Here is a 25,132-nt window from a genome sequence, read left to right as displayed (position 1 = left end):
TCAAAACAAGGCTTCCTGAGAAGGGCTAAAGGGACAGCGAAAACCCTCACCTGAAACCAACCCTTGTTTTCCCAGTCATAGCTTTTCAGGATATTGATGGTATAAAAAGGCTTGCTTTCAACATTAGAGGGTTTTAGATGTATTTACTGAGAGGATTGTATTTTCCAATTTTTCTCTAATTGTCCCATCTGCGTGATGCTTTTGCAACACCAGCAAAATCAACAAGGCAGCTTCAGGCTGCCTTAGCAGGTGGCTGCAAGCTTCCCGCTTCCCAGTCTAAGCTATTCTTGTCCTGACCTCTCAAACTAAAGAACAAATGGAAGTATGTCTTTGTGTTATCTTTTCCAAAAAACGTATCTTCATGTTATCTCTTCCAAAACAAAAAATCTGCTAATAATGGTAATTCTAGCTTTTCACTCCGAGAGATTTGGATTAGAAGCTGGGCACGGTGGCTTTGGTCTGTACATATAGCGCTTAAGGGGCTTTGGCAGGAGGACGGCTGTGAGTTCCAGGCAAGCGTGGGTCACAGTCTCAACATGTCAACTGCAGAACATTTGGTAAGAACATTTCACATCACTATAGGCTTATACTAAACAAAGATTCCTCAAACATCCTAATATTTCCTATTCTTTTATTTCGAGGAAAAACTTTTGAATTCAAGAATCTCTTGTAAAATTGTTAACCTAGATTAAGATTTCCCTAACTACAAATACAAATCTCACAAAGGAAAATAATTTCCATTTTGTTCCTTTCTCTTTTGAATTTGTTTCCAAGAAAAATGTCAAAGACCTAGAATTTTTAAAATGAGTTTTTATAAATAATGTATTCAAAGATTTTTGGCCCACTACATAAAGAATCCCACCTTGTAAGAAAAATATACAGATTTGGTTAGAGTTTAAATCCTCAGAGACTGAAGCCTGGTGTCACATCAAGCCTTCAGTTTTCTACCACTTCAATCCCAAAGGACCAGCGGATGGCAATTTAGTCCCCAAGACTCCACTAAGCTGTATGGTTCCTTTTTTCCTGGGTCAGACAGCTTTCTTCTGCTTCATTAACCCCTTCTTTGCTCCTTGATGGATCTTGGAATCCAGTTTCCCTGTAAGAGAAAAAAGAAGTCTCACTCATTATTTATTTTTATATTTGCATTGCAAATCTTTCCTGGCCTCCGAGGTCTTCTGGTTACTGTGTTCCTCCTGTCACATTCAATTATTTTGCTTCAGGATGCTGGACACTTCCAAACTTCAGAGTTTTATTTTCTAAGAAGAAAGCAATGGGAATGCTGTACACACACACACACACACACACACACACACACACACACACACAGAGAGAGAGAGAGAGGGGGGGGGGATATTTATCTAAATATTATTTCTAATTTTGTACTTTAGGGTGTCTGATACTAAGACAGACTTTTTTTTTTTTTTTTAAGAATACAGACATGTAGATAAGCAGAGACAAAACAAGAGAAGAAGATAGAATAAGGGCATGCCACAAAGAAATGCCCTTCACACAGTGGGAAACCCATTCCACTGACCTGTTAACTAGCTGAGTACAAAGGATGACCCTCCCTCACAGTGGGAAAAGCAGTTCAGCTCACCCTTTTGCTGCCTCATACTTAACAGGGGGAGTGACCTGAAATAGTGGAGTAGAATCCACATAAATGCTTTCCTGACAAAGGGTCCCTATCACCAGTTAACGGGGGTAAAGGTCAGAGATTATATGGCTCTTCTAAGTGTTAAACTTAGAAAACAAGCAGAACTACCCAGTGTTATGATTTTTGCTATAATCTGTACTCTGGAGGCAGAGGCAGGAGGATCCTGCATATTCCAGACCAGGTTGGTCTACATAGCAAGTTCTTGGCCAGTCAGCTACATAGCATGCCTCTGCTTCAAAAAATAAACAAACAAAACAAAGTCCTCTCGTGTCTCAAGTGATCCAAATGAGAAGTCCTTCAGTGATGTGATCTTTGAACTGACTCCTCCATCTACCAGAATATAGCTTAGTTCAGTGCTAGCAGCCTTTGAAAGCATCTATTTCATGAAGAAAAATTTTAGACTTCCTGTTTGTCTGGTCTGTGGAAAAAGCTTACAAATTTCTTTTCTCCAACAAAAAGCCTCAGTTAAATCAATGGTGACACTGGTGATGACGCTAAGAATAGAAAATACTTCATTTCAGTTTTAGCACTAAAAATATAAAATAAAGAGTCCTGGATACAGGGCAGCCTGGTATACTGTGGGCACACACCCCGAACACCACTGCCACTCAGATGGTGTTCTTTTCACTTGTGGAGCAATCGCTGTGACAGAAAGAGCACTCACTAGAAGCTAGTTAATACCTGTACAAACCAGACAAGTCATTCAGCCTTTCTGGATTTCAGTGGCCTTACTTGTCCAATTAAGATAAGAATAAAGTTCTGACCACTGCACAAGGATACTGGAAAGAACCAGCCTCAGCCCTACAAGCTTCCCTCAGACCTCTTTCCCTAGTGTTTCAGGGCTGCACCTGCTTCCAGAACAGCAGTGCACCTTCTCCTGTGCTACCCAAATGCTGTCCACAATGGTCACAACACTGCTGATTTTAATTTGGGCCTTAGAATATGGGGCATTCCCAGTGATTTAGAAGTTCTCTCATCCTATACGCTGCCTAGCTGGGAATGTGAACGTGACAGCAAGCTGGCAGAGAGCCCTATTTCAAGACAAATTTTCTTTTGTCTCCCTCATAGTACTGAAGTGACTGTCAATTGGTAGGTGGTCAATAAACACTTTCATCAAATAAATTAAACAGAAGTTGGAAACAGACTAACAGTTCAAGGCCAGACTCCACTATACAGTGAATGAAAGGCCAACCTGGGCCATATGAGACCCTGCCTCAAAAACAAAACAAACAAGCATGGAAAACAAAGCCAAATAATGCAAATTTTAAATCCTCGGTATAACAGACTACTAAGTAATCCAAAGCAGCAGATAAAAAGTGTTAGTGCTAAGGTAGGGGTAAACATCAAGTCTTCTTCAGACTTTTAGGACAAGCTATGTGAGAGTTTAGAATCTAATGAAAACTTCGATACACATTTCTTGGTATTGCCATAGCTCTGAAGACTCATTACTTAGGCCTCTTCCTCAGATTTCCTCTAGCTGTGTAATGATAAGGATGCTACCTAGTCATTTCTATCCTCAACTTTTTTCAACTAAAAGAAAAAGATGTACTACATACTACTAAAGACCTTTTTCAGTGCCATGATATTGTGTCCTGAAAATAAAATCTAAATTGGAAATCTGTTCCTGGAGACAATCTGATAACGAACAAGGAATAGAAGAACAATCAGAAACATGAATAAAATATAATTTGTAGGGGCTGTCTCACACCTACAATCCTAACTCTCAAGAGAGTAAGGCAGGGCAGCCTTGAGTTCAATGTCAGGCTAGGTTACACGGTGCATCTGAGGTCAACCTAGACTACACAGTAAGACCCTAGAGACCGTATCTCAAAAAAAAAAAAAAAAAAAAACCCACCCCAAACCGTCTATGGCCATACCATACTAAACAAGCCCAATCTTGTCTGATCTTGGAAGCTAACCAGGGTCAGGCCTGGTTAGTAATTGGATGGGAGACCACCTGGGAATATCTAGTGCTGTAAGCTTAAAATAAACAAACAAGCAAACAACCCAAACCCTCACAACTTCCCTAAACCTGTTTACTCAACTGTAAAAACTAAAGCAGGGGGGAAAATCTACTAACTCACAGAGTTGTTAAGATTATAGCTAGGCCACCCTCCTGAATGCTTAATGGAAGTTCCTTGTCTGTGTATCCTGAATAATGGGCGTTAACAGCTTAGATGCAAGATTGTAAAACGTCAGTAGCGAACTTCTGCCCTCCGGGGTCCTCCCATTGTGCTGTAAGCCTGTATTTAAGACCTCCTTCCCCCTTCAAGAAATGACATTCAACATTTAAAATTAATATATATATATTAATTTTAATATATATATATATACACATATATATGAGTCACATGAGCAAAGTGTATAGTCACAAGGTCAAGCTGAACGTGGCAGACAAATCACATGTGATGGACAAGCGCACGTGGCAAAAACATAATTTTTCCCTAGAGGCATATACAAATAAAAATAACCAGCTGTGATTAAAAAAAAAAAAGATTATAGCTAGGGGGTGGAGAGATGGCTCAGCGGTTAAGACCACTGGCTACTCTTCCAGAGGACCCAGGTTCAATTCCCAGCACCCACATGGTAGCTCACAACTGTCTGTAACTCCTGTTCTAGGGGATCTGATACCCTCACACAGACATACATGCATATAAAACACCAATGTAAAAAGAAAGAGAAGAAAAAAAAAGATTATAGTTAATATGTGCTTTCTACAGACTAGGCACCATGCTAAGTATTTTACATACACTAAGTCATTTAATCAACTAATTGAAATAATAGCTGTCTTTGTATTTGTGGGGTTTTGGCTTTAGGATCTTCACAAATATCAAACTCCATAGATGTTATGTGAGTCTCTTATATAAGATGGTATGAGGCTTGCATACATTCTACATCTTCCTATATAATTTAAATTCTCTATAGATTGTCATACGTAATACTATGTAAATGCTTTGTGAATAATTTTGTTTTGATTTGCAAGGGGAGGGGGGAGACAATTTTTGAGACAGGGTTTCTCTGTGTAGTCCGGGTTATCCTGGAACTGTAGACCAGGCTGGTCTTGAACTCACAGAAATCTGCCTGCCTCTGCCTCCTGAGTGCTATGAATAAAGGCGTGTGCCACCACTGCCCAGGTTTGTTTTTTTTTTTAAGATCTACTTTTATTTTATGTGAGTGTTTTTGCCTATGTGTACATATGTGCCCACAAAGCCCAGAACAAAGTATCAGATGCCCTGGAACTGGAGTAAGAGACCCTTTTGAGCTGCTATGTGGGTGCTAGAAATGGAATCTCTGTCCCCTCAAGAGCATCAAGAGCTCTTAACTCAGCCAAGTGGTGATGGTGCATACCCTTAATCCCAACACTCAGAAGGTAGAGGCAGGTGGCCTGAGTTCAAGGCCAGCCTGGTCTACAAACCAAGTTCTAGGACAGCCAGGGCTACACAGAGAAACTCTGTCTCAAAAAACAAACAAACAAACAAACAAACGAAAAAAAAGGAATAGAGCTATGAACCATGGAACCATCTCTCCAGCCCTGGTTTTTGTTGTGAGAAAATCTCTCACCTAGCCAAAGCTGTCTCCAACTTGCTGTGCCATTGAAGATGTGCCTGGACTTCCGGAGGACCTTCTACCTCCATGACCCAAGTACCAGGATTACACATATGTGCCAACTTAACTGGAAACAGTTGTTACACTTTATTGCTTAGGAAATAATGACAAGGGAAAAAACTGCCTATGTCTGTATAGACCCAACATTTTCCCCACATGATTTTCAATTTTTGGGTGGCCGAGTCTGTGGATTGGAACCTACAGATAATAGCTGCGGAGCCGGCTAGGTGGGTAGCATGCCTGCTCTGCAAGCATGAGGACCTGAGATCAGATCCCAGCACCGTGAGGAAAGCTGGCATGGTGATGGGCATCTGCAATCCCAGTGCTGGGGAGCTGAGATAGGTGGATGCCAGGGAATCACTGGCCAACTACTTTAGCCAAGATGGCAAGCTCCAGGTTCAGTGAAATATTCTATCTTAAAAATAAGGTGGAGAAAGGTTAATACAACTAAAAATCCAGATGTCAGGGAACAAGGATTTCTAGGCCATTCCCAAGAATCAAAAATTCTTTTATTAACTGAGCTGCTTAAGAAAGCTAGACTAGCGTCAGCAATCTGTGAACTCTTAACAATCCAGGACCTTGCATATCTGTAACATCTAACAAAACGACTCTTAAGAGCAGGAACTCTTAAGTTAACTAGGGTTGATAAAGCAAAGAATTCAAGATTCTTACAGGAAGGGACAGACAGTATGGCAACCTTAAGCCTTATCTTTTATTTTACATGTTATGTATGTATGTAGATATGTATGCATATATGTATTATGTTTGTATGGTGCATGCATGCCCATGTAACACTGTATACATGTTGTCAAGGAACATTTGCAGGACTAGATTCTTTACTTCTTCCATATGGAGATCAAACGTGGGTTGTTTTTTTTTGTTTGTTTGTTTGTTTTTGTTTCTGTTTTTTTCCAGAGACAGGGTTTCTCTATGAAACAGTCCTGGCTGTCCTGGAACTCACAGAGATCCACCGGGCTCTGCCTCCTGAGTGCTGGGATGAAAGGTGTGCGCCACCACCACCACCACCACCACCACCACCATCACTGCCTGGCTCAAACGTGGGTTTTTAGGCTCATCAGTGAACATCCCTATCAGTTGAGCCACCACAGTGGTCTGGAGCCTAGTCTTTTTAAGATGTGGACTCTAAGCTGGGCATTATGGTATACACCTATAATTTAGCAATTAGCTAAAATCTTAGCATTTTGAAGGTAGAGCCAGGAGGGTTGGAGTTCAGGGTCATTCTTAGCTAACCCAGTAAGTTTAATGCTAGTCTGGGCTATGAGACTAGCAAAGACTTGGGCCAATATAGTGAAGGTACAATACATCCTTTCACAGAGTAGAAATAATCTTTAGTTTTCTGCATTTCCCCAATATTTTTACATTTATTAGCTAAAGCATTTCAGTGTTTAACCACATCCTCTATCACAGAACCTAGAAGAATAAAATCACTAAGTGTGGAGATACACATCTGTAATTTCAACATTTAAGAGGGTGAGGCAGGAGAATTGCTGTGAATTCTATGCCAGTCTGGGAGACATAGTGAGACTGTCTCAAAACCAAACCAAACCAAACATATCAAGTCATGTGTAACAAGTGGGAAAGAAGTAACAAGGGAAAAGTATACGTCATGATTCCGATAGCTCTCACAGAAATTTTCATGTGTTTCATAAGACATAAGTCAGTCATTTTTTAATATTTGGGGTTGGAGAGATGGCTCAGTAGTTAAGAGCACTGGCTGCTCTTCGAGAGGACCCAGGTTCAATTCCCAACTCACAACTGTCTGTAACTCCAGTTCTAAGGGCTCCAACACCCTCATACAGACAAGGCAAGACACCAATGCACACAAAATAAAAATAAATCTTAAATAAATAGAATTAACTTTCTGAGATAGGAGCTCATGAACCTCAGGCTAGCCTTCCTGTTTTTTTTTTTTTTTTTTTTTTGAGACAAGCTTTCCTTGTAAGAGCATAGGTTCATAGGTTGCCCTGGAAATCTCTATGTAGTGTGATACTCATGAACTTCTGATCCTCAAGCTTCTACCTCCCTAGTGTTGGGATTATTGATATGTACTATACCACACCCAGCTAACATAAGCCATTTTTTGTAGTGTTTTGTTTTGAGATAGTCTTCTTATAAAGTACAGCTATCTTCAAACTTATCATCTCCTGCCACAGTCTCCCAAATGCTGAGATTATAGACTTGAAATATCATTCACTCATCAATTTTTGTTTTTTTGAGACAGGGTTTTTCTGTGTAACAGTCCTGGCTGTCCTGGAACTCACTCTGTAGCCCAGGCTGGCCTCGAACTCACAGAGATCACCTGCCTCTGTCTCCCAGTGTTGGGATTAAAGGTGTGTGCTACCATCGCCCAGCACTTCCAGTGCTCTTAACCACTAATCCATCTCTCCAGCTCCTTTAATTTTTTTTCTTCTGGTTTTTTCAAAATAGAGTTTCTCTGTGTAACAGCCCTGGCTGTCCTGAACTAGCTATGTAGACCAGGCTGGCCTTGAACTCATAGAGATCCACCTGCCTCTGCCTTCTGAGTGCTGGGATTACAGGCATATGTGACCATGCTCAGCAACTTTTTTTTTAATATTTAATGGAATAGAATCCTAGATGAAAAGTTTAGAGCAACTCACCATTATGCCAATAACTGTACACCAAGGTATACTTTGGAAAAGCTAAACTATAGTAAGTATAACATTAATGTTAATAAACATAATTATCTTCCACTGCTAAGGACGACACCAGACACAGAAGAACAGTGTGTTGTGGAATATTTCTTCACACTGTATGCAGATGTGTCATTGTGATTGGTGTAATAAAGAGCTGAATGGCCAATACCTAGACAGGAAGAGGTTAGGTGGAACCTCTGGGGACAGAGAGGACTCTGGGAAGGAGAAAGGCGAAGTTGACAACCAGACAAGGAGGAAGGAAATGGGTAATATGGAGATGAGGCAATGCCACAAGGCAGAACATAGATTAATATAAATGGGTTAATTTAAGTTATAAGAGCTAGTGGGACCAGCCTAAGCTAATGGTCAAACTTTCATAATTGAGAAGTATCCATGTTGTTATTTGTGAATTGGCAGCCGACAATAAAGCTTACTACAACAGTGTTTTGAAATTTAGACAAGTAAGATGCAAGAGAAAATGAGATCATCAAAGATGGTGACTTACAGATTTTAGGATTTCCTTTAATAGGAAACTTCACAACCATTTCCTGGGGATTTTTGCAGATGAAAACAAATGGAGAATCAGACTCTTGACTGATGTCTGGGAACTGAAAGATAAAAAAAATTCAGGCTAGTTGGGACAGATTTGTCATTTTAAGGAGATCAAGGAAGAGCCCAGATTTTACCTCAATCCTGATGACAGTACTCTCTGGTTCACAGACCAGGAGGGGGCTATACTCAACAATTACTGAACTCCAGCTTTCTAAGGTTTTAACATGGTATTACACAGTCTATTGCCTGCCATCTCTGGCTTCTTATAGTGGAATCAGCTTCCTAAACAAAGGATGCCTGACATTTCTCCAGGAGGATGAGAACTAACTACTCTTAACAAAGGCAGGTATGAGAGTCTCAGATCTCCTGGAACGCTGGGCAGCACCTTAGGTTCAACTCAATGGATGTCCTGGAAGACTCAAGGAAATTCTGTCAGAAAAAGTATATACACAACCATCTTCTCACAGGGGAAGGAAGATGATTCATTCTGAAAGGTATGACATATAAAGGTTGTTCAGCTGGATACATTCCAGAACTGCTTAGGGAGAAAGATAATCAATAGAACGATTCTGAAGTCATATCACAACACAAATTTACAAGAATACTCAAGAGTTTGTTTTTTGGTTTCTTTTTTGTTATTTTGCAAATGCAGACATGGAACCCAAAGATTATGCTAGCTACATAATGACAGGTTAGGTAACCATTATAAATCGGCAGAAATGTTCTCTAGAAATACCCAAACGATGTGATGTTTCATTGTTTTTATCTTGGGATGTCTAAGCTACATGTTTGATAAATGACTGATAGGCATCTGGATCAGACTTAATTACCAAAGAAAATCTTTTCCCAGTAACTACTATCAAAAATAGAACATTATTTTCTACTCTTACTCACCCGTTAAGATCTATCCTCTCAGAATCTAAAGGTCTAGATCCAAGAGTCTTTCTGGGCATGGTGGTTCATGCCTGTAGTCCCAACACTTGGTTAATGGAAGTAAGAGGAAGAGGAGTTAAGAGCCAGCCTTGGCTACATAGTTTGTTTGAGACTAGTCTATGCTACATAAGACTCTGTGTCAAAAAAACAATGACAATAAACAAAGAAACAAAAAACAGGGCTGGGGAAGCCAGGCGTGTTGGCACACATCTTTAATCCCAGCACTTAGAAGGCAGAGACAGGCTGGTCTCTGTAGTCTGAGGCCAACATGGTCGACATAGTGAGTTCTAGGCCAGCCAGGGCTACATAATGAGACCCTGTCTAAAGGAAACAAAGAAAGAGAAAGACTGACAGTCCACATTAGACAGTGGTTTCACAGAAAATTCCAATGTGTCTATAACTGGTGGAAGCATGAATGCTTAAATTTCTTTACTGACCTCACTATCCAGAGGTAAGTGATGCTGTAGGAAAATCACAGAGAATTTTCCAAATGTTTGGTCCTCCCCATAGAATACGGCCTTCAGTGAGGCAGATGTGGCATGTATCCTGATAAAATGTGAACTTAATATCAAGTATCAGCCACAAAAGACACATTCATCAAAAAAATGAAAATATTCACAAAAGAGGAGCTGGGAGGATGGATCAGTAGGCACACTGAGGCGAGTGAAGATCTGTAGTAGAATATTTTAAGCTGTGTTACTTTTGTTCATGTTGCATTAACTCTGTGAACCTGTCCAAAACACCTGATGGTCTAATAAAGACCTGGCCAATAGCAAAGCAGGAGAAAGGACAGGCAGGGCTGGCAGGCAGAGAGTACATAGAGAAGGAGAAAACTGGAGGGAGATCTAAGATCTAGCAGCCAGAGGAGGAGGGCGACTCCAGGGGCCAGCCACCCAGCTATACACACACAGCAAGCCACGGAGTAAGAGTAAGATTTACAGAAATTAGAGAAAAGGAAAAGCCCAGAGGTAAAAGGTAGTCAGAATAACTTAAATTAAGGAAAGATGGCTAGAAACTAAGCCAAGCCAAAGCCGGGCATTCATAATTAAGGATAAGCCTCCGTGTGTAATTTATTTGGAAGCTGGGTGGAGGGCCCCCAAAAAAAGAATAATAAAACAACAACAAAGATCCATTCAGCTCACTGGCCAACCAGCCCAGTTAAATCAATGAGCTCCAGGTTCTGAGGACAACTTCCTCTCAAAGAGATTGACGGGGGACTGAAGAAAACCAGTATGTGCAGGTCAAGAGACAGATTGGTGTGAGCTGGTTCTTGTCTTCCACCTTGTTTCGGGGCCAGGGTCTCTCTTGTTATTTCTGATGCTGAACTGCATTCATAGGTTTCACTCTTCTCCCCTGGGCAAAGCCGGAGCTGTGACTGCAGATGTGAGCTGACACATCTGGTTTCTTTTTTTTTTTTTTTTCCGAGACAGGGTTTCTCTGTGTAGCTTTGCGCCTTTCCTGGAACTCACTTGGTAGTCCAGGCTGGCTTCGAACTCACAGAGATCCACCTGGCTCTGCCTCCCAAGTGCTGGGATTAAAGGCGTGCGCCACCACCGCCCGGCACATCTGGCTTCTTATGTGGTGATGGAACTCAGGCAATCATGACTGAGCCACAAGCCTCTACCCACTGAACCACTTCCATGCCCTATACTTATTATTTATTTATTTGTTTGTTTTTAATTTTTATTACTTTATATTTTATGTATGAGTGCTCTGCTTGCCAGTAGAGGGCATCAGATCCTATTATAGATGGTTGTGAGCCACCATGTGGTTGCTGGGAATTGAACTCAGGACCTCTGGAAGAGCAGCCAGTGCTTTACTACTCCAACCCCTATTTCAGTTTTTGAGACAGGGTTCTTTCTACATAGCCCTGGTTGTCCTGGAACTCACTACGTGGACCAGGCTGGCCTCCAAAGATCTGTCTGCTTCTGTGAGTACTAAGATTAAAGGTGTGCACAATAACCAGCTATTCTTAATCTACTATGCAATTATTTCTATAAAGGTCACTGCTGACTTCCATGTTGCTAACTTAAACGATCAGTTCTTGGTTTTCATCTTAATTATACTATCGTGGATCAGGCGGTTGTGGCTCACGCCTTTAATCCCAGCACTCAGGAGGCAGAAGCAGGCAGATCCCTGAGTTTGAGGCCAGCCTGGTCTACAGAGCGAGTTCTAGGACAGCCAGAGTTATACAGAGAAACCTTGTCTCGACAAAAAAAGAGAATTTGACAGGCTGCCTCTGCCTCCCAAATAAATGCTGGGATTAAATTAGGGATGTGCTACCACATCTGCATAGCTCATTTATTTAGCGCATACATCTTTATGGTATTAAGGATCAAACACAAAGACTCCCATATGGTAAGCAAATACTCCAACACTGAACTATATCTCTACCCGACAGAAGTTTCTATTCCTATCTTGAACATGGTCCCCACTTAACTTCCAGGGTATCGTTTTCTTCCTGGTTTTCCTACTTACTGGCTGTTTCTCATCTTCCAGTCTTAAAGTGCTGCAGAGTAGTAGAGATCTTTCCCTGCATTTATAGTCTGTAAAGATTTTCCAAGGTCCTGGAAATGCAAATCAAAACTACAAGGAAGACTGCTCAACAGGGAAAGACACTTACTGCTAAGCTGAATGCCCTGAGTTGTTCTCTGACCTCCATGCATTCACTGTAATGTACGCCCCACCACATGCACACACACAAAATTTAAGATATATATATATATATATATATATATATGGCACACACATACACACAAAACCCCCAAAAACAAAAAATCTGAGACACCATCTCATACTCACTAAGATGGCTACATGTGACAAAAGCATGAGGCAGATGGCAGGAAAGGTATGACGATGCTAGAACCTTCTGCAGTGCAGGTGTAAATGGAAAGTGGTACAGGCACAGTGGAAAATAGTTTGGAGGCTCCTCAAAAAGTTCAGCAGAGAATTATCATTATCCCCAGTAGCCAGAAAAGAAATGAAAAGAATCTCACACAGGTATTTGTACACTAATGTTCAAAGCAACATTATCTAACAACCCAGTGACAGCTGAATAAACAATATGAAGTATCTACCTACATCAGAGTATTTTTGTCTGAGAAAGGAAGAAAATTCTGAAACATTCTACAACGTGGGCAAACCATGGAAACACAGTATAAATGAAATAAGACACGAAAAGACAAATTCTGCATGATCCTACTTCAATAAGATACTTAGAAGAGGCCAAGTCACATGGACAGAAAATATAATAGGGACACTTAGATGGCAAGAGGGCAAAAGCACTTATCAAGCCCACACGCAAAGGTAGACGAAGCTAGGTGTGGTGGCTCAAGCTTTTAATTCCAGCATTTGGAGGCAGATGTAGATGGATCTTTATGAGTTCTAGACCTACTGAATTTACATGGACAATTCCAGTACACAGGCTGTCTAAAAAAAAAGAGGATAAGATGTCCTCTGACCTCCACACATGCACCATAACCTAAGTGCTTGTGCATTTGGAGGCAGATGTAGATGGATCTTTATGAGTTCTAGACCTACTGAATTTACATGGACAATTCCAGTACACAGGCTGTCTAAAAAAAAAAGAGGATAAGATGTCCTCTGACCTCCACACATGCACCATAACCTAAGTGCTTGTGCATATGCAAGCACACATGGTAGAAAGAAAGGAAATAAAGGGGAAGGGAACAGAAAAAAAGAGGAGGGAAGGGGAGGGGAAGGGAGTGCCTGGAAAGACAGGACCCAGGTTTGGTTCCAGCACCCACAAGGCAGCCTACAAATACCTGTAACTTCAGTTCCAGGTGATCTAACACACTGTTTTGACCTCTGTGGGCTCCTATACATATGTGGTACACATACATACACTCATGCATGCACATACATATAAAATTTAAAAATAAATAATTTAAAAAAAGAAATAAGTAAAATAGAGGTAATCAAGGACTGAGATGGGGGAGGAAAGATTAATTACTGAATAGATACAGAGTTTGTGGTTAGGATAATAGGAAAGTTCTGGAGATGGGTAGTGATGGTGACTAAATACTGTTATGAATATAGTTGATGTCATGGTATACTGTAACACTTAAATATGTTCAAAATGGAAAAGTCTATCTTATAGAAGGTTTATCATAATAAAAATAAAATTTTAAAAATTAAAGTTAGGGGCTGGAGAGCTGGGTTAGGGGTTAAGAGCACTTCCTGCTCTTTCAGAGGACTAGAATCCAGTTCCAAGCAGCTCAACTGCCTGTAACTCCAGCTCCAGGGGATCTGATGACCTATTTTGGCCTCTGGGCCCCTGTAGACATAAGCAAACATACACACACACACACACACACACACACACACACACACACACATACACACAAATAAATAAATAAAACCTTTTTGAAAAATTAGGGTGAGTTACTTTTCCAGGTTTGATGCTTGTATGCTGTACTTGTTGGTCTGAAGTGAGAGTTTCATAAATTTGAGGTCAGTTTGGGCTACATAGTGGAAACTCAAGAAAAAGAGAAAAAAAAGGCAATTCCATCCATCTGTCCATTTTCCAGGCCAAGTCATTAGAAAGCCCTGTAACTATAGCTACAAAATATAATCTACAAAATATGTCCATCACTTCATTTTGTCTCACAAGGCTCTGGCCTTGAACTCACAGTTCCCTGTCACAGCCTTGCCAGTGCTGAGGTTACAGGCATCGACCACTATGCTTGATTTCTATGAAGGTGCCAGAGAGCCAAACTCGGGTCTACATGCTTCTAAAGCAAGTGTTAACCACTTGGCTAACTTCCCGCCCTACTTAACAACTGTCATGAGGAGTTAAACAGATGGCTCAGTGGGTAGGAGAGCCTCTGCTCTTCCACAGGACCTGAGATTGGTTCCCAGAACCCACGCTGGGCAGCTCACAAGTGCATGCAACTCCAGCTCCAGGGCATCTGATGCCCCTCTGCTGACCTCTGTAGGCACCCGCACACACGTGACATATACTCAAACAGACATACACACACATACACAAATTAAAAAGCCTGGCAGTGGTGGTGCACACCTTTAATGCCAGTACTCAGGAGGCAGAGGCAGCCAGATGTCTGTGAGTTCCAGGACAGTCAAGGCTACACAGAGAAACCTTGTCTCAAAAAACAAACAAAAATGAAAAAAATAAACAAATTAAAAAAAAATTCTCTAAATATTCTATGAAAATCAAGACAGCAACTCAAACAAGCACTTTTAAGAATCAATATTCTAACATAATCCAATCCAAAGATATACTAATTTGTTATTTATGTGCTGAGGAATGATGCTAGGAAATATTAAAGGTTTTTATTTTCCACAATTAAAGTCTTTCTTTAACAGAAGAAAACTTTGTACATATAGTAGAAATAACTACAATTCAGCAGTCTGGAGTCTCAGTCAAGAAGATTCAGGCAACATTGGTTGTTAGCCTTGTGTGTTATAACAACCACAATGCAAGCTGTGTACCAAGGCTACGAGGAAGTTATTTGATATAGCATGGGTGGGTTCTTCCTGAAACAGCTATATTCACTTGATTTTTGAATTAATTATTGGTGTTTGCATGTTCAGAAGCTGTGGTGGTTTGAAAGAAAATGGCCCCCACAAGGAGTGGCACTATTGGGAAGTATGGCCTTGTTGGAGGAAGTGTGTCACTTCGGGGGCAGGCTTTGAGGTCTCCTATGTTCAAGCTACGCTGTATAGTAGGCAGTGCACTTCCTATTGCCTGCTGGTCAAGATGTAGAACTCTCAGCTCCTTCTCTAGCACCATGTCTGCCTATATGCTGCCATGCTTCCTGCCAGGCTGATAATGGACTAAACCTCTGAAACTGTAAGGCACTTCCAGTCAAGTGCTTTCCTTTATTAGAGTTGCTGTGGTCACGGTGTCTCTTCACAGCAGTAGAAACCCTCACTATGACAGAAGTCTTTACTGTTGCTACATTTCTCTCGACACCACATTCACTTTCACAATCCCGCAGGAGGGGTTATGGACCCACAGTATCAGAAATTGAGTTCGCTGCCATACCTGGCTTTCTAGAATGTTTTTAAAGCCTCATTGCACGGCTTCATCTTGCTCTTCTTTCAGGACTTTGTTCAAATGTCAACTTTGACGTAAATCTCTCCTGACCCCACGATTTCAAAGTCAGTGGTAGAGTGCTTGCCAAGTATGCACAAGGCTCTGGTTTGATAACCAACAAAAATAAATAAATTAAACAAAGTGAAATCACAGCACCCATCACCCTATAAATGTATCACTTTGAACCCTCTTTCCTATCTTATCTTTCCTCATGGAACTTACCACATATAACATATAAATTATTCATATTTTTGTTCCCCTTTACTAAGATGAAAGCTTCAATGGGTAGACATTTTCTGCAACACCTCTCACCTCCAGGGACGGAGAGATGGCTCAGTGGCTAAGAGCATTTGCTGTGAAAGAAATAGGACTTGAGTACTGAAAGCCTCGAGTGCAGTGGGAAAATCTGTCTCAGAAAAGGAGGATGACAGAGGAAGACACCAGATGTCCTCTGAGCCTCCTTCTGCTAGGACCAGACACAGCATACAGTAGGTAGTCAATGAACACTTCCGCGTGTTCACAAGAAAGAGAAACGAGGACCGAAGCAGCACAGACTGGCTAGCCACTGGGGTGGGGTCACTCTGCGTCACCACAGACACGAGAGAGAAGTCCGTCTGGATGAGCCTCATATCTCAAAACACAATCCCAGTCCTTGAGACCTGGATCCTACGACCACATTACACATTAAGGAGTACTTGGTTGGCTCCGGCTGTGTGGGCCTCTAATCCTGCTATTAGAGAGGTTGAGGCAGGAAAGCACAAGTTTGGGGTTCAGAGAGAGCCTGGGCCACTTACTGAGACTGGGTCAAAATAGAAAGTAAAAGCAGGGCTGGGGATACAGTTCAAAGGTGATTTCTTAGGATGCACAATGCCCTTAGTTTAGTGGCCAGCACTGTGAAGAAAAAAAAAAGAGTGGTTTGTACCTTTGGCCTGAGATTTACAAAGATGAAAATACAGTAGACTTAGCAAAGATAAATTAAAAGGGAAATGAATACGAATAAACTGTGACGTCACATCCAGTTTGGTGAAGATGCTAGGTTACGGGCCACTGACCGAGCATAATAAACAGCTCAGGAAATAGGAGCTTCATAATCAAGGAACGATGCAAACTGGGCCGAGGACTCTGGCAGGTGCTTTTGTTTCGGTCTATAGAGACTTCTGTCACCAGTTCCAGCCTGAGGGGCAGTGGAGGTGGCCCTTCCTCTCTTCCATGCCTCATAACTTTCACAGCTGTCTAACACAACAGGTAACTAACTGCCAAACAGCTAGTTCTCCTCCAAACAGCTAGTTCTCCTCCAAACAGCTAGTTCTCCTCTCTGGGGAAGCTGTTCACCAGTCATTTAGAAAACATTTCTTTCGTCATTTTCATAACAGGGAAGAAAAGGTTAGTACTTTTTGGCAACTACTACTTATTTAGAGCCAAGTAAAAATTTCTGCTCAACTCTGCAAGCCCCCACTTAGTCCTTGTATTAAAATGATCAATAACTCCCTAATTATGTCACTCTTTCCAACAAATCCCAAAGTGAACTTTGTGTGTGTGTGTGTGTGTGTGTGTGTGTGTGTGTGTGTGTGTGTGTAGTGACTAAAGCAGGCTCTTGTGCCTCCTGGCCAAGCACTCTACCACTGAGTCACAGAGCTAGCCCCATGACTTATAAATCTTTTACCTGCCTCCTGAGGATAAACAGCAAAAGCAAACAGTCAAGAAACAATTCACTGACAAGAACATATATTCGCTGTAGGTTTTCTGGGTTTAAACTTTGGGGGAAACTACATAATATATGAAACCAGGCTCTGAAATCCAGTTAGCTGAAAACTGACCCCAAGACTGAGGTAAGGACGAAGAGAAGACAAGCATCTGGTAAAGATGGTGGCCACAAGCACAGCAGGTCTAAAGTAGCACATCCTGAAAGCAAACGTGTTCGTGGATAAACACTGCAGGTATCGGTAGTGGCTACAATCAGGACGTGTTCTATGTGTGTATGAAACTATTAAAGAATAAATCAGGCCGGGTGTTGGTGGCACACGCCTTTAATCCCAGCACTCGGAAGGCAGAACCAGGTGGATCTCTGTGAGTTCGAGGGTTCGAGGCCAGCCTGGGCTACCAAGTGAGCTCCAGGAAAGGCGCAAAGCTACACAGAGAAACCCTGTCTCGAAAAACCAAAAAAAAAATAAATAAATAAATAAATAAATAAATCAAAGACAATTTTAAAAGTAGTTCTCATTTACATTTTCCTTCAAAGCAACTGGAGGAACCAGGGATGGTAGTATGGGCTGGTAATCCCAAACTCCAGAGCGTACACAGAACTAGCCTGAGCAACACAGCAAGCCAGGCATAGAAGCAAATGCCTACAATCCCAACATCTGAAGGTGGACACAGGAGGATAACAAATTCATTAACAGGGGAGGCTGGGGGGGGGGGGGGGTGGTCAGAGGTTAAGAGCACTGGCTGCTGCTCTTCCAGGGGTCCTGAGTTCAATTACCAGCAACCACATGGTGGCTCACAACCATCTACAGAGGTAAAGTGATGCCCTCTTCTGGAATAAAGGAAGTATATGCAGACAGAGCACTCAGAAAAAAATACAAAATCTTTCAACAAAATCTTAATAAAAAAAAAAAAAAAAAAAAAAAAAAAAAAAAAAAAAAAAAAAAAAAAAAAAAGAAAGAAAGAAATTCATGGGCAGCATTGGTTAAATAGCAAGTTTGAGGCCAAACTGACCAAATGAGACCATGCCCCCCACCAAAATAAAAAACTAAACAAAACAAAATCACCAATCAACCAACTAGCCTCCCATCCTGAGGAAATAGAACATTATCTTAAAACTCTGATTCTTAGTCTTCATCTCAGTGCCTGTCATATGACAATTGATAGTTACTTCTTTTCTCTTCTTGCTTCATTAATGCTTACTGAATATACGGTTATATAATATTCTGAGTAATAAAATATGAGATGAAATTTGTCACTTGGATAACACAGAAGACTAGATGACGACAAACCAAGACGACAACTTGAACAGATTGTAAGAAAGTGAGGCCACAAGTCCGTCTAGGTCAAGCAGCTCAGGTTCCCTACGCCTTGGTGTGTGAGAGGTAACATTACCCTATCCCATGAAATGTTTGACTCTCCCAACACCAGGTGCCTCCCCAGTCCAGTTCTGCTGGTTCTATCATGAACTAGATCTTTAGACAGTCCTACCCTGGAACACTGCAAGTCTTCCCACCTTCATCTTCCAATCCATCCTCCACATTGCAGCCAGTGAGTTCTTCTCAGGCAGGGCTCTCAGTGCCTTATTGCTTCATAAAAGCTTTCAAAACACTCCTCCACATTTCCCAGCTCACTAGAAAAATAGATCTTTCCTCTGTGCTCTGTCATCCAGGGCTATCTACCATCTGACCACAACCTACTTTCCAATCTTGTTCACGGCTTCCTCTTCGCTCACACTGTCCACCAGATGGGCTTGCCACCTTAGTCACACAGAGCCGACTTCCCACCTGCGCCTTTGCGGCCATCATCTTCTCATTTTGGAATATGCTGTTTTGCCTGCATGTATGTCTGCGCAGGACTGCATGCAGTGCCCACAGAGGCCAAAAGAGGATGTTGGATCCCCAGAAACAGGAGTTACAGACTCTGTGCACTACCATGTGGGAGTGCTGGGAACTAACCCCAAGTCTTCAAGAAGAGCAGCCAGTGCTCTTAACCGCTAAGCCATTTCTCCAGGATCTTGTTTTGTTTTTGACACAGGGTCTTACTCTATATCCCTGGATGGCACAGGACTCGCTTTGCAGACCAGGCTAGCCTTGAACTTACTGAGATCCACCTATTTCTGCCTCTCACATGCTGGGATTAAAAAAAAGTGTGTTCTATCATGTCTGCCCCAAATTGTTGTGAGGTTTAGAAAATAACATACACATACATAATGAGTATAGCACATATTTGGTGATTGAGAGTGATAATTTTTTATCATTCTCCAAAGTGAATACAAAGGTGTGGAATCTCTTCCTACTAGAAATTATATCTCCCTCCTTCAAGTCCTGAAAGGTAGTCTCCCCCACCACCTTGTTCTCGCCTCCCACCCTTCTCAGACTCTCAAATCTCACAATGCAACCCAGGCTTGAATTTGCAGTCCTGCAATCCTCTTGCCTGAGGCTGAAGAGTGCTGGTATTATAGGCATGCACCACCATGCCCATCAACTTTGGCTTCTTAAAGGTTATCTTGGGCAGGGGGTATATTCAGTGGCACAGTGCTTGTACAGCATGTTTGAGGCTCTGGGTTTAATTCTAGCATCACAGAAAACACTAAACACACCAATCTTCACTTTTTGATTGCTAGCACAACTCTCTAGTGACCTCTCACGTATCGGAGGGCAGAACCTAGGCTTGATTTACCTTGTTTCCTTTAGTATCCACAATGGTGTCTGACTTATACCAGCACCCAAATATTTATTGATGGATGGATAATTACATAAGAAAATATTTTTCCTTTCTCTTTTTTTTTGGAGGGGGGTGTTGTTTTGTTTTAAGACAGGATCTCACTATGTAGCTTTGGCTAGTCAGGAATACATACAGCTCTACCTGCTACTGCCTCCTGAGTGCTGGGATTAAAGGAGTACGTTACCAACTCCTGGCACATAAGAAAAATCTTAAGAATTATATGCTCACTATCAAGTAAAAGCTACTGGACTGGCAAGATGGCTCATTGGATAAAGGCTTTTGCTACTAAGCCTGCTGACCTGAGTTCAATCAAAGAGTGTAAGGAGAGAACTGACTCCTGCAAGTTGTCTTCTAATTTCCACACACATGCAATGATTACCTCCCTCTGAAATATAGTTATATATCATTTATATATATATATATGTGGTTGTATATGGGCATATGCACATGTGAGCCCAGGTATTCATGGAGGCCAGAAGTGGGTGTTGCATTCCCTGCAGCTGGAGTTATAAGCAGATGTAAACTGTCTGGATGGGTGCTTGGAACCAAACTTGGGTCCCCTGGAAAAGTGTTCTTAACTGCCAAGTCGTCAAACCAATCCCCCAAATAAATCAATAAGGTCTGGAGAAAAGGGTCAACAGTTAAGAGTCGTATTGCTCTTGCAGAGGTATACTTTCATTCTTAGCTCTCACAGGGCGGTTTACCATCTACAGTCTGTAGTAGGTAGCTGTTCCAGCTTGGATCTGGAAGTTCCAACCCCCATTGAGACTCTGGCAACTGTCACACCTACGAGGCGGGGCCAAGGGAGGCAGCTGGAGACCTGAGACCTGGATGGGCAAGCGCTCTCTCTGTTCCTGGACCCTAGACAGTGGAGGTTGACTGAGCAGAGCTCCAGAGAACACTGCTGGACTGCGATACACTTTCCCCAGACCCCCCCTCCCCCCGCGATCTACCTATCCCTTCATTTGTAAGTCACCCACTAAATAAATCTTCCTTTTAACTATGTGGAGTGGCCTTAATAATTTCACCAATAACAGTCCCACATCCAGGGGCTACAACACCCTTTTATGATCTCTACAGGCACCAGGCATCCATACAATTCAGGCAAAATCCTCAAACATGAAGTAAAATAAATATGAAAAAAAAACAGAAAAAAAAAATATAATATATAAAATATTATATATATAAATATAAAAAAAAAAAAAAAAAAAAAAAAAAAAAAAAAAAAAAATATATATATAAAAAACTTTTTAAAAAAGATTATTATTGAGCTGGAGAGATGGCTCAGAGGTTAAGAGCATTGGCAGCTCTTCCAGAGGTCCTGAGTTCAATTCCCAGCAATCATATGGTGGCTCACAACCATCCATAATGAGATCTGGTGCCCTCTTCTAGTGTGCAGGAACACATGCAGGTAGAACACTGTATACATAATGAGTAAATCTTTTTTCTATCATCCCTCCATTTTTTATTAAGAAATTCTTTATTCATTTTACATACCAACTACAGATCCCCCTCTCTTCCCTCCATCCAATAAATAAATATCTTTACAAAGTTACTATTAAAAATTTATGCCAGGTGGTGGTGGCACACGCCTTTAGTCCCAGCACTTGGGAGGCAGAGTCAGGTGGATCTCTGTGAGTTCGAGGCCAGCCTGGTCTACAGAGTGAGATCCAGGACAGGCACCAAAAATACACAGAGAAACCCTGTCTCAAAAAACAAAAACAGGGGTTGGGGATTTAGCTCAGTGGTAGAGCTCATGCCTAGCAAGCGCAAGGCCCTGGGTTAGGACCTCAGCTCAAAAAAATATACATATAAAAAACAAAAAACAAAAACAAAATTTATTACAAGAATCTGGGCATAATGGCATATGACTTAAATCCTAGCACTCAGGAGACAGGGGCAGGCAGATCTCTAAGTTTGAGGCCAACCTGGTCTACAGATGGAGTTCCAGGACAGCTAGGGCTACATGGAGAAACCTCATATCAAAAAAGAAAAAAAAATTATTACAGAGGCTAGAGATGGCTGCTCTTCTAGAGGAACTAGGTTTGATTCCCAGCACCCACATGGTGGCTCACAACCATCTGTAACCACAGCTCCAGGGGGTTGATAGACTCTTCTGGCATCTTAGATAACAGCCCTCAAGGTCTCTTAGGAATATTCTGGTCTATGCACAGGCAGATTTTGTCAGGAGGACAGACAGATAGATAGGAGAGTGCCACTGATGGGGCTGACAGGACTCTGCACTGAGGTATATACCTCATCTCCTCAGACTTTGTTCATTTATTCTTTTGGTTACTATGAGACTATGTAGCCCAGGCAAGAGTAGAATTCAGTGCTCTTCCTGCCTCAGACTCCTTGAGTACTAGCATACACCAATGCTCCCTGTTTCCCTCACAAACTGAAAAACAGAATCAGGGATTTGGCATTTTCAGGGCCAAGGCCTGGTTTGAATGTTGAACATTACTTCCTTCATGTTCTAACTTCTCAGATTGAGAAGACCCATCAGTGTGTGATTTCCATACAAAGTGAGATCTGCAGTCTTCCAGACATCTATGTTGCTTAGATTTTGTTAGGTTTTTTTTTTTTTTTTTTTTTCCCCCCGAGACAGGGTTTCTCTGTGTATTTTCGGTGCCTGTCCTGGATCTCCCTCTGTAGACCAGGCTGGCCTCGAACTCACAGAGATCCTCCTGGCTCTGCCTCTCAAGTGCTGGGATTAAAAGCGCACTACCTCCTCCTGGTGCTTAGATAATCTTCAAGAAGATGGAAGAACTCATATCCTTCTCTCTAAGAGGACAGCAATTCTACTCTTGGTGTCAATGATAAGATAGAGGGACCCAGCAGAATAGTCTGAGCATAATTCCTTGAAGGTAGGATCTGGTCTGTTATAAAAAAAAAAAAAAAAAAAAAAAACCTTAACATCAAATAGACTAACAGAAAGCTGGCAGGAGAGGAATGGGCTCTGCTGGGAAGAAACAGAATAATCAATGACCTAGGAGATTTCAGACAAATCTGAATTTCTTTTGAAGGCAGAGATATAAATAGCACAAACAACACAGATCCGTAAAAACAAAGGCCACCAACTCAACTCCACATCTGAAAACTTGTTAGGTCTGGAGAACTGCTCACAACCACAGCTGCTAATGGTTATGGATTTGGCAATCAAAACGGCTTTGTTAAAAAAAAAAGTTCTAACTGCCTCACTGTTGAGGTTACAAACCACAGCCTTGATGCATTGTTGCAGTCAACATCCTCCCTGCTGTTTCTGAGAGCTCACATCTGCTGCTGGCAGATAAAATGCTGGCAAACAGCAGGGGCTCCTTCCAGGGAATACAGGAGACGCTCTGAGGAGATGGCTCTCATCTACCTATCTCCCCCAGTCAGCTGGCAGCCTTCTCTGTGTGTTCCTTCCCTGTCCAGGTTCGTCCTCTGTCATTACTCAGAGGAGGGTTGAGGGTTTAGTGAGACCCCCCCCCTTCGCCCCCGGTATAAATTAGCCATGCTGGCTAAACTTGCTTTAAAGAGATAAAAGTAAGCCTGTTCAGCACATACTTTTTAAAAGACCATTTAGAGTGTAGTGCACTTGATTTCAAAAGTACTATGAAACAAATTTTGCTATTCTTATTCTTTTTAGAGAACTAAATGATCACACTATGCCAAAAATAGTAAGAGCTTAGTATATTTTAATTTATCAAAGGCAGTCCAAGAATGTGAGGTCAGAAATAAATTACCAAGTTTCTCTGGGGAAGGAAAATGTTAGCAACAGTATGCTGAAGAAAAAATGTGTTCCAAGTCACATAGGAAGTTAGTTTCAGCTGACATAAAGTTTGTTAGTGCCACAGTTTTTCAAAGAAAATTCGACTCAGCTGGTTGGTAAAAATCCACGTTGCAATGCTGAAGACACAGGGTAGAAACTGTTTCCTGGATGGTTCTTGTTCAGTAAGCTGAACTTGAGAGGGTAAAGAAAAGCCTGCCATGTACATCCTAAACTGTGCATGCTTAGACACAGCTCTGTAGTATGTAAACAGGCAATGAGTGTGTGTGAGGGGGGCTGGGCAGTAACTCAGTGGTAGAGCACTTGCCCACTCTGTGCCAGGTCCTGGGGCTGATTACCAACACTGCTTCAGGGAGGAAAATGTTTAGGAACACTGTATTCTATTGTCTACCTCTTAGAGAGTCTTAATTCCTACTTGCATATTAAAGGCTCTGAGAAACTCTATGGTAAACAGATTTGTTTAATCCAAAGATGTTTCCCAGATGTACACTAATTTCAGGGAACACCTACTTGAAGTACTTTGTGAAATCCTAGGATAGGGCTATTTCCCCAAAATACCAACTCATTTATTTAGAAACAAGATTTAGGCTCAGACTGGTAGAGCAATTGCCTAGAATGAACAAGGTCCTGGGTTTACTCCACAGCACCACAGATCAAACACTGGGCAGACTCAGTGGTGAAGTGCTGGCTGCTAACGCATGAGGACCCGGGTTTGAGTCCCCAGAATTCAGGTAAAGCCAAACACAGAAGCTGGCGGTGGGGGTGGGGGCAAAAGACAGCAACCATTTCTAAAAGTGACAAGATCCACTCGAGTGGAGAGATGGCTCAGTGGTTAAGTTAGGTGGCTCACAACTGCCTATAACTTCAACTCCTGGGAACTCTGACACCTCTGGCTTCATAAGTTACATGTACACATGCCCATGTGCACACACACATAGATAATAAAAAAAAATAAGGCAGGGAGTGGTGCATGCTTTTCATCCCCGGACTCAGGAGGCAGGAGAGAGTTCAAGGCTACACAGAGAGAAGTTTACACAGAGAGTTCCAGGCCAGTCAGAGCTACATAGTGAGGCCCTGTCTCAAATAAACACAAACAAAACTAAGTTATTATCTACTCTGAACATATTCATATGATACTCTCAAAACACAGAAAGTAATGGAGAAAGCCACAGAAAAGCTAATTACCATGAGAAAAGCGTATGAGAGATTTCAATGTTCCATGAAACCTAACAACTCCTAGCCTTTTGATATAAGTTCATGGCATACCTAAGGGCATTCAGTAAGGAGAGTTGCCAGGATCTCCATCATGGAACATGTGGGAAGAATCTGGCATTTCTCCATACTGTCCTCAGCAACTTCAGTACATAACACACAATAAACCCAAGCTCAAGGAGAGGCATCATGCTGACCTGAAGGAAGAGTATCCTTGAGAA

At 41.7% G+C, this 25,132-nt stretch overlaps 1 protein-coding gene across 4 annotated transcripts in view; it reads right to left on the bottom strand.

The window, feature by feature from the left end:
• Positions 1-790: 790 nt before the first annotated feature.
• Positions 791-25,132, bottom strand: part of Trip4 (thyroid hormone receptor interactor 4) — a 61,674-nt gene continuing 37,332 nt past the window's right edge. For 3 of the 4 annotated variants that reach the window (XM_028866424.2, XM_028866407.2, XM_028866398.2), the window contains exons 12-13: positions 8,441-8,543; positions 791-1,096 (exon numbers count right to left, since the gene is read on the bottom strand). In XM_028866424.2, the coding sequence (XP_028722257.1) occupies positions 1,029-1,096; positions 8,441-8,543 (171 nt within the window). In that variant the 3' untranslated portion in view covers positions 791-1,028. The remainder of the gene's footprint in view (positions 1,097-8,440; positions 8,544-25,132) is intronic. The other variant, XM_028866416.2, reaches the window with a different exon arrangement.

Source organism: Peromyscus leucopus, chromosome 7, assembly GCF_004664715.2.
Source record: "Peromyscus leucopus breed LL Stock chromosome 7, UCI_PerLeu_2.1, whole genome shotgun sequence".
Taxonomy (NCBI): domain Eukaryota; kingdom Metazoa; phylum Chordata; class Mammalia; order Rodentia; family Cricetidae; genus Peromyscus; species Peromyscus leucopus.
Note: the sequence above shows the minus strand (reverse complement) of the source record. Positions and strands in the feature narration are given on the sequence as shown.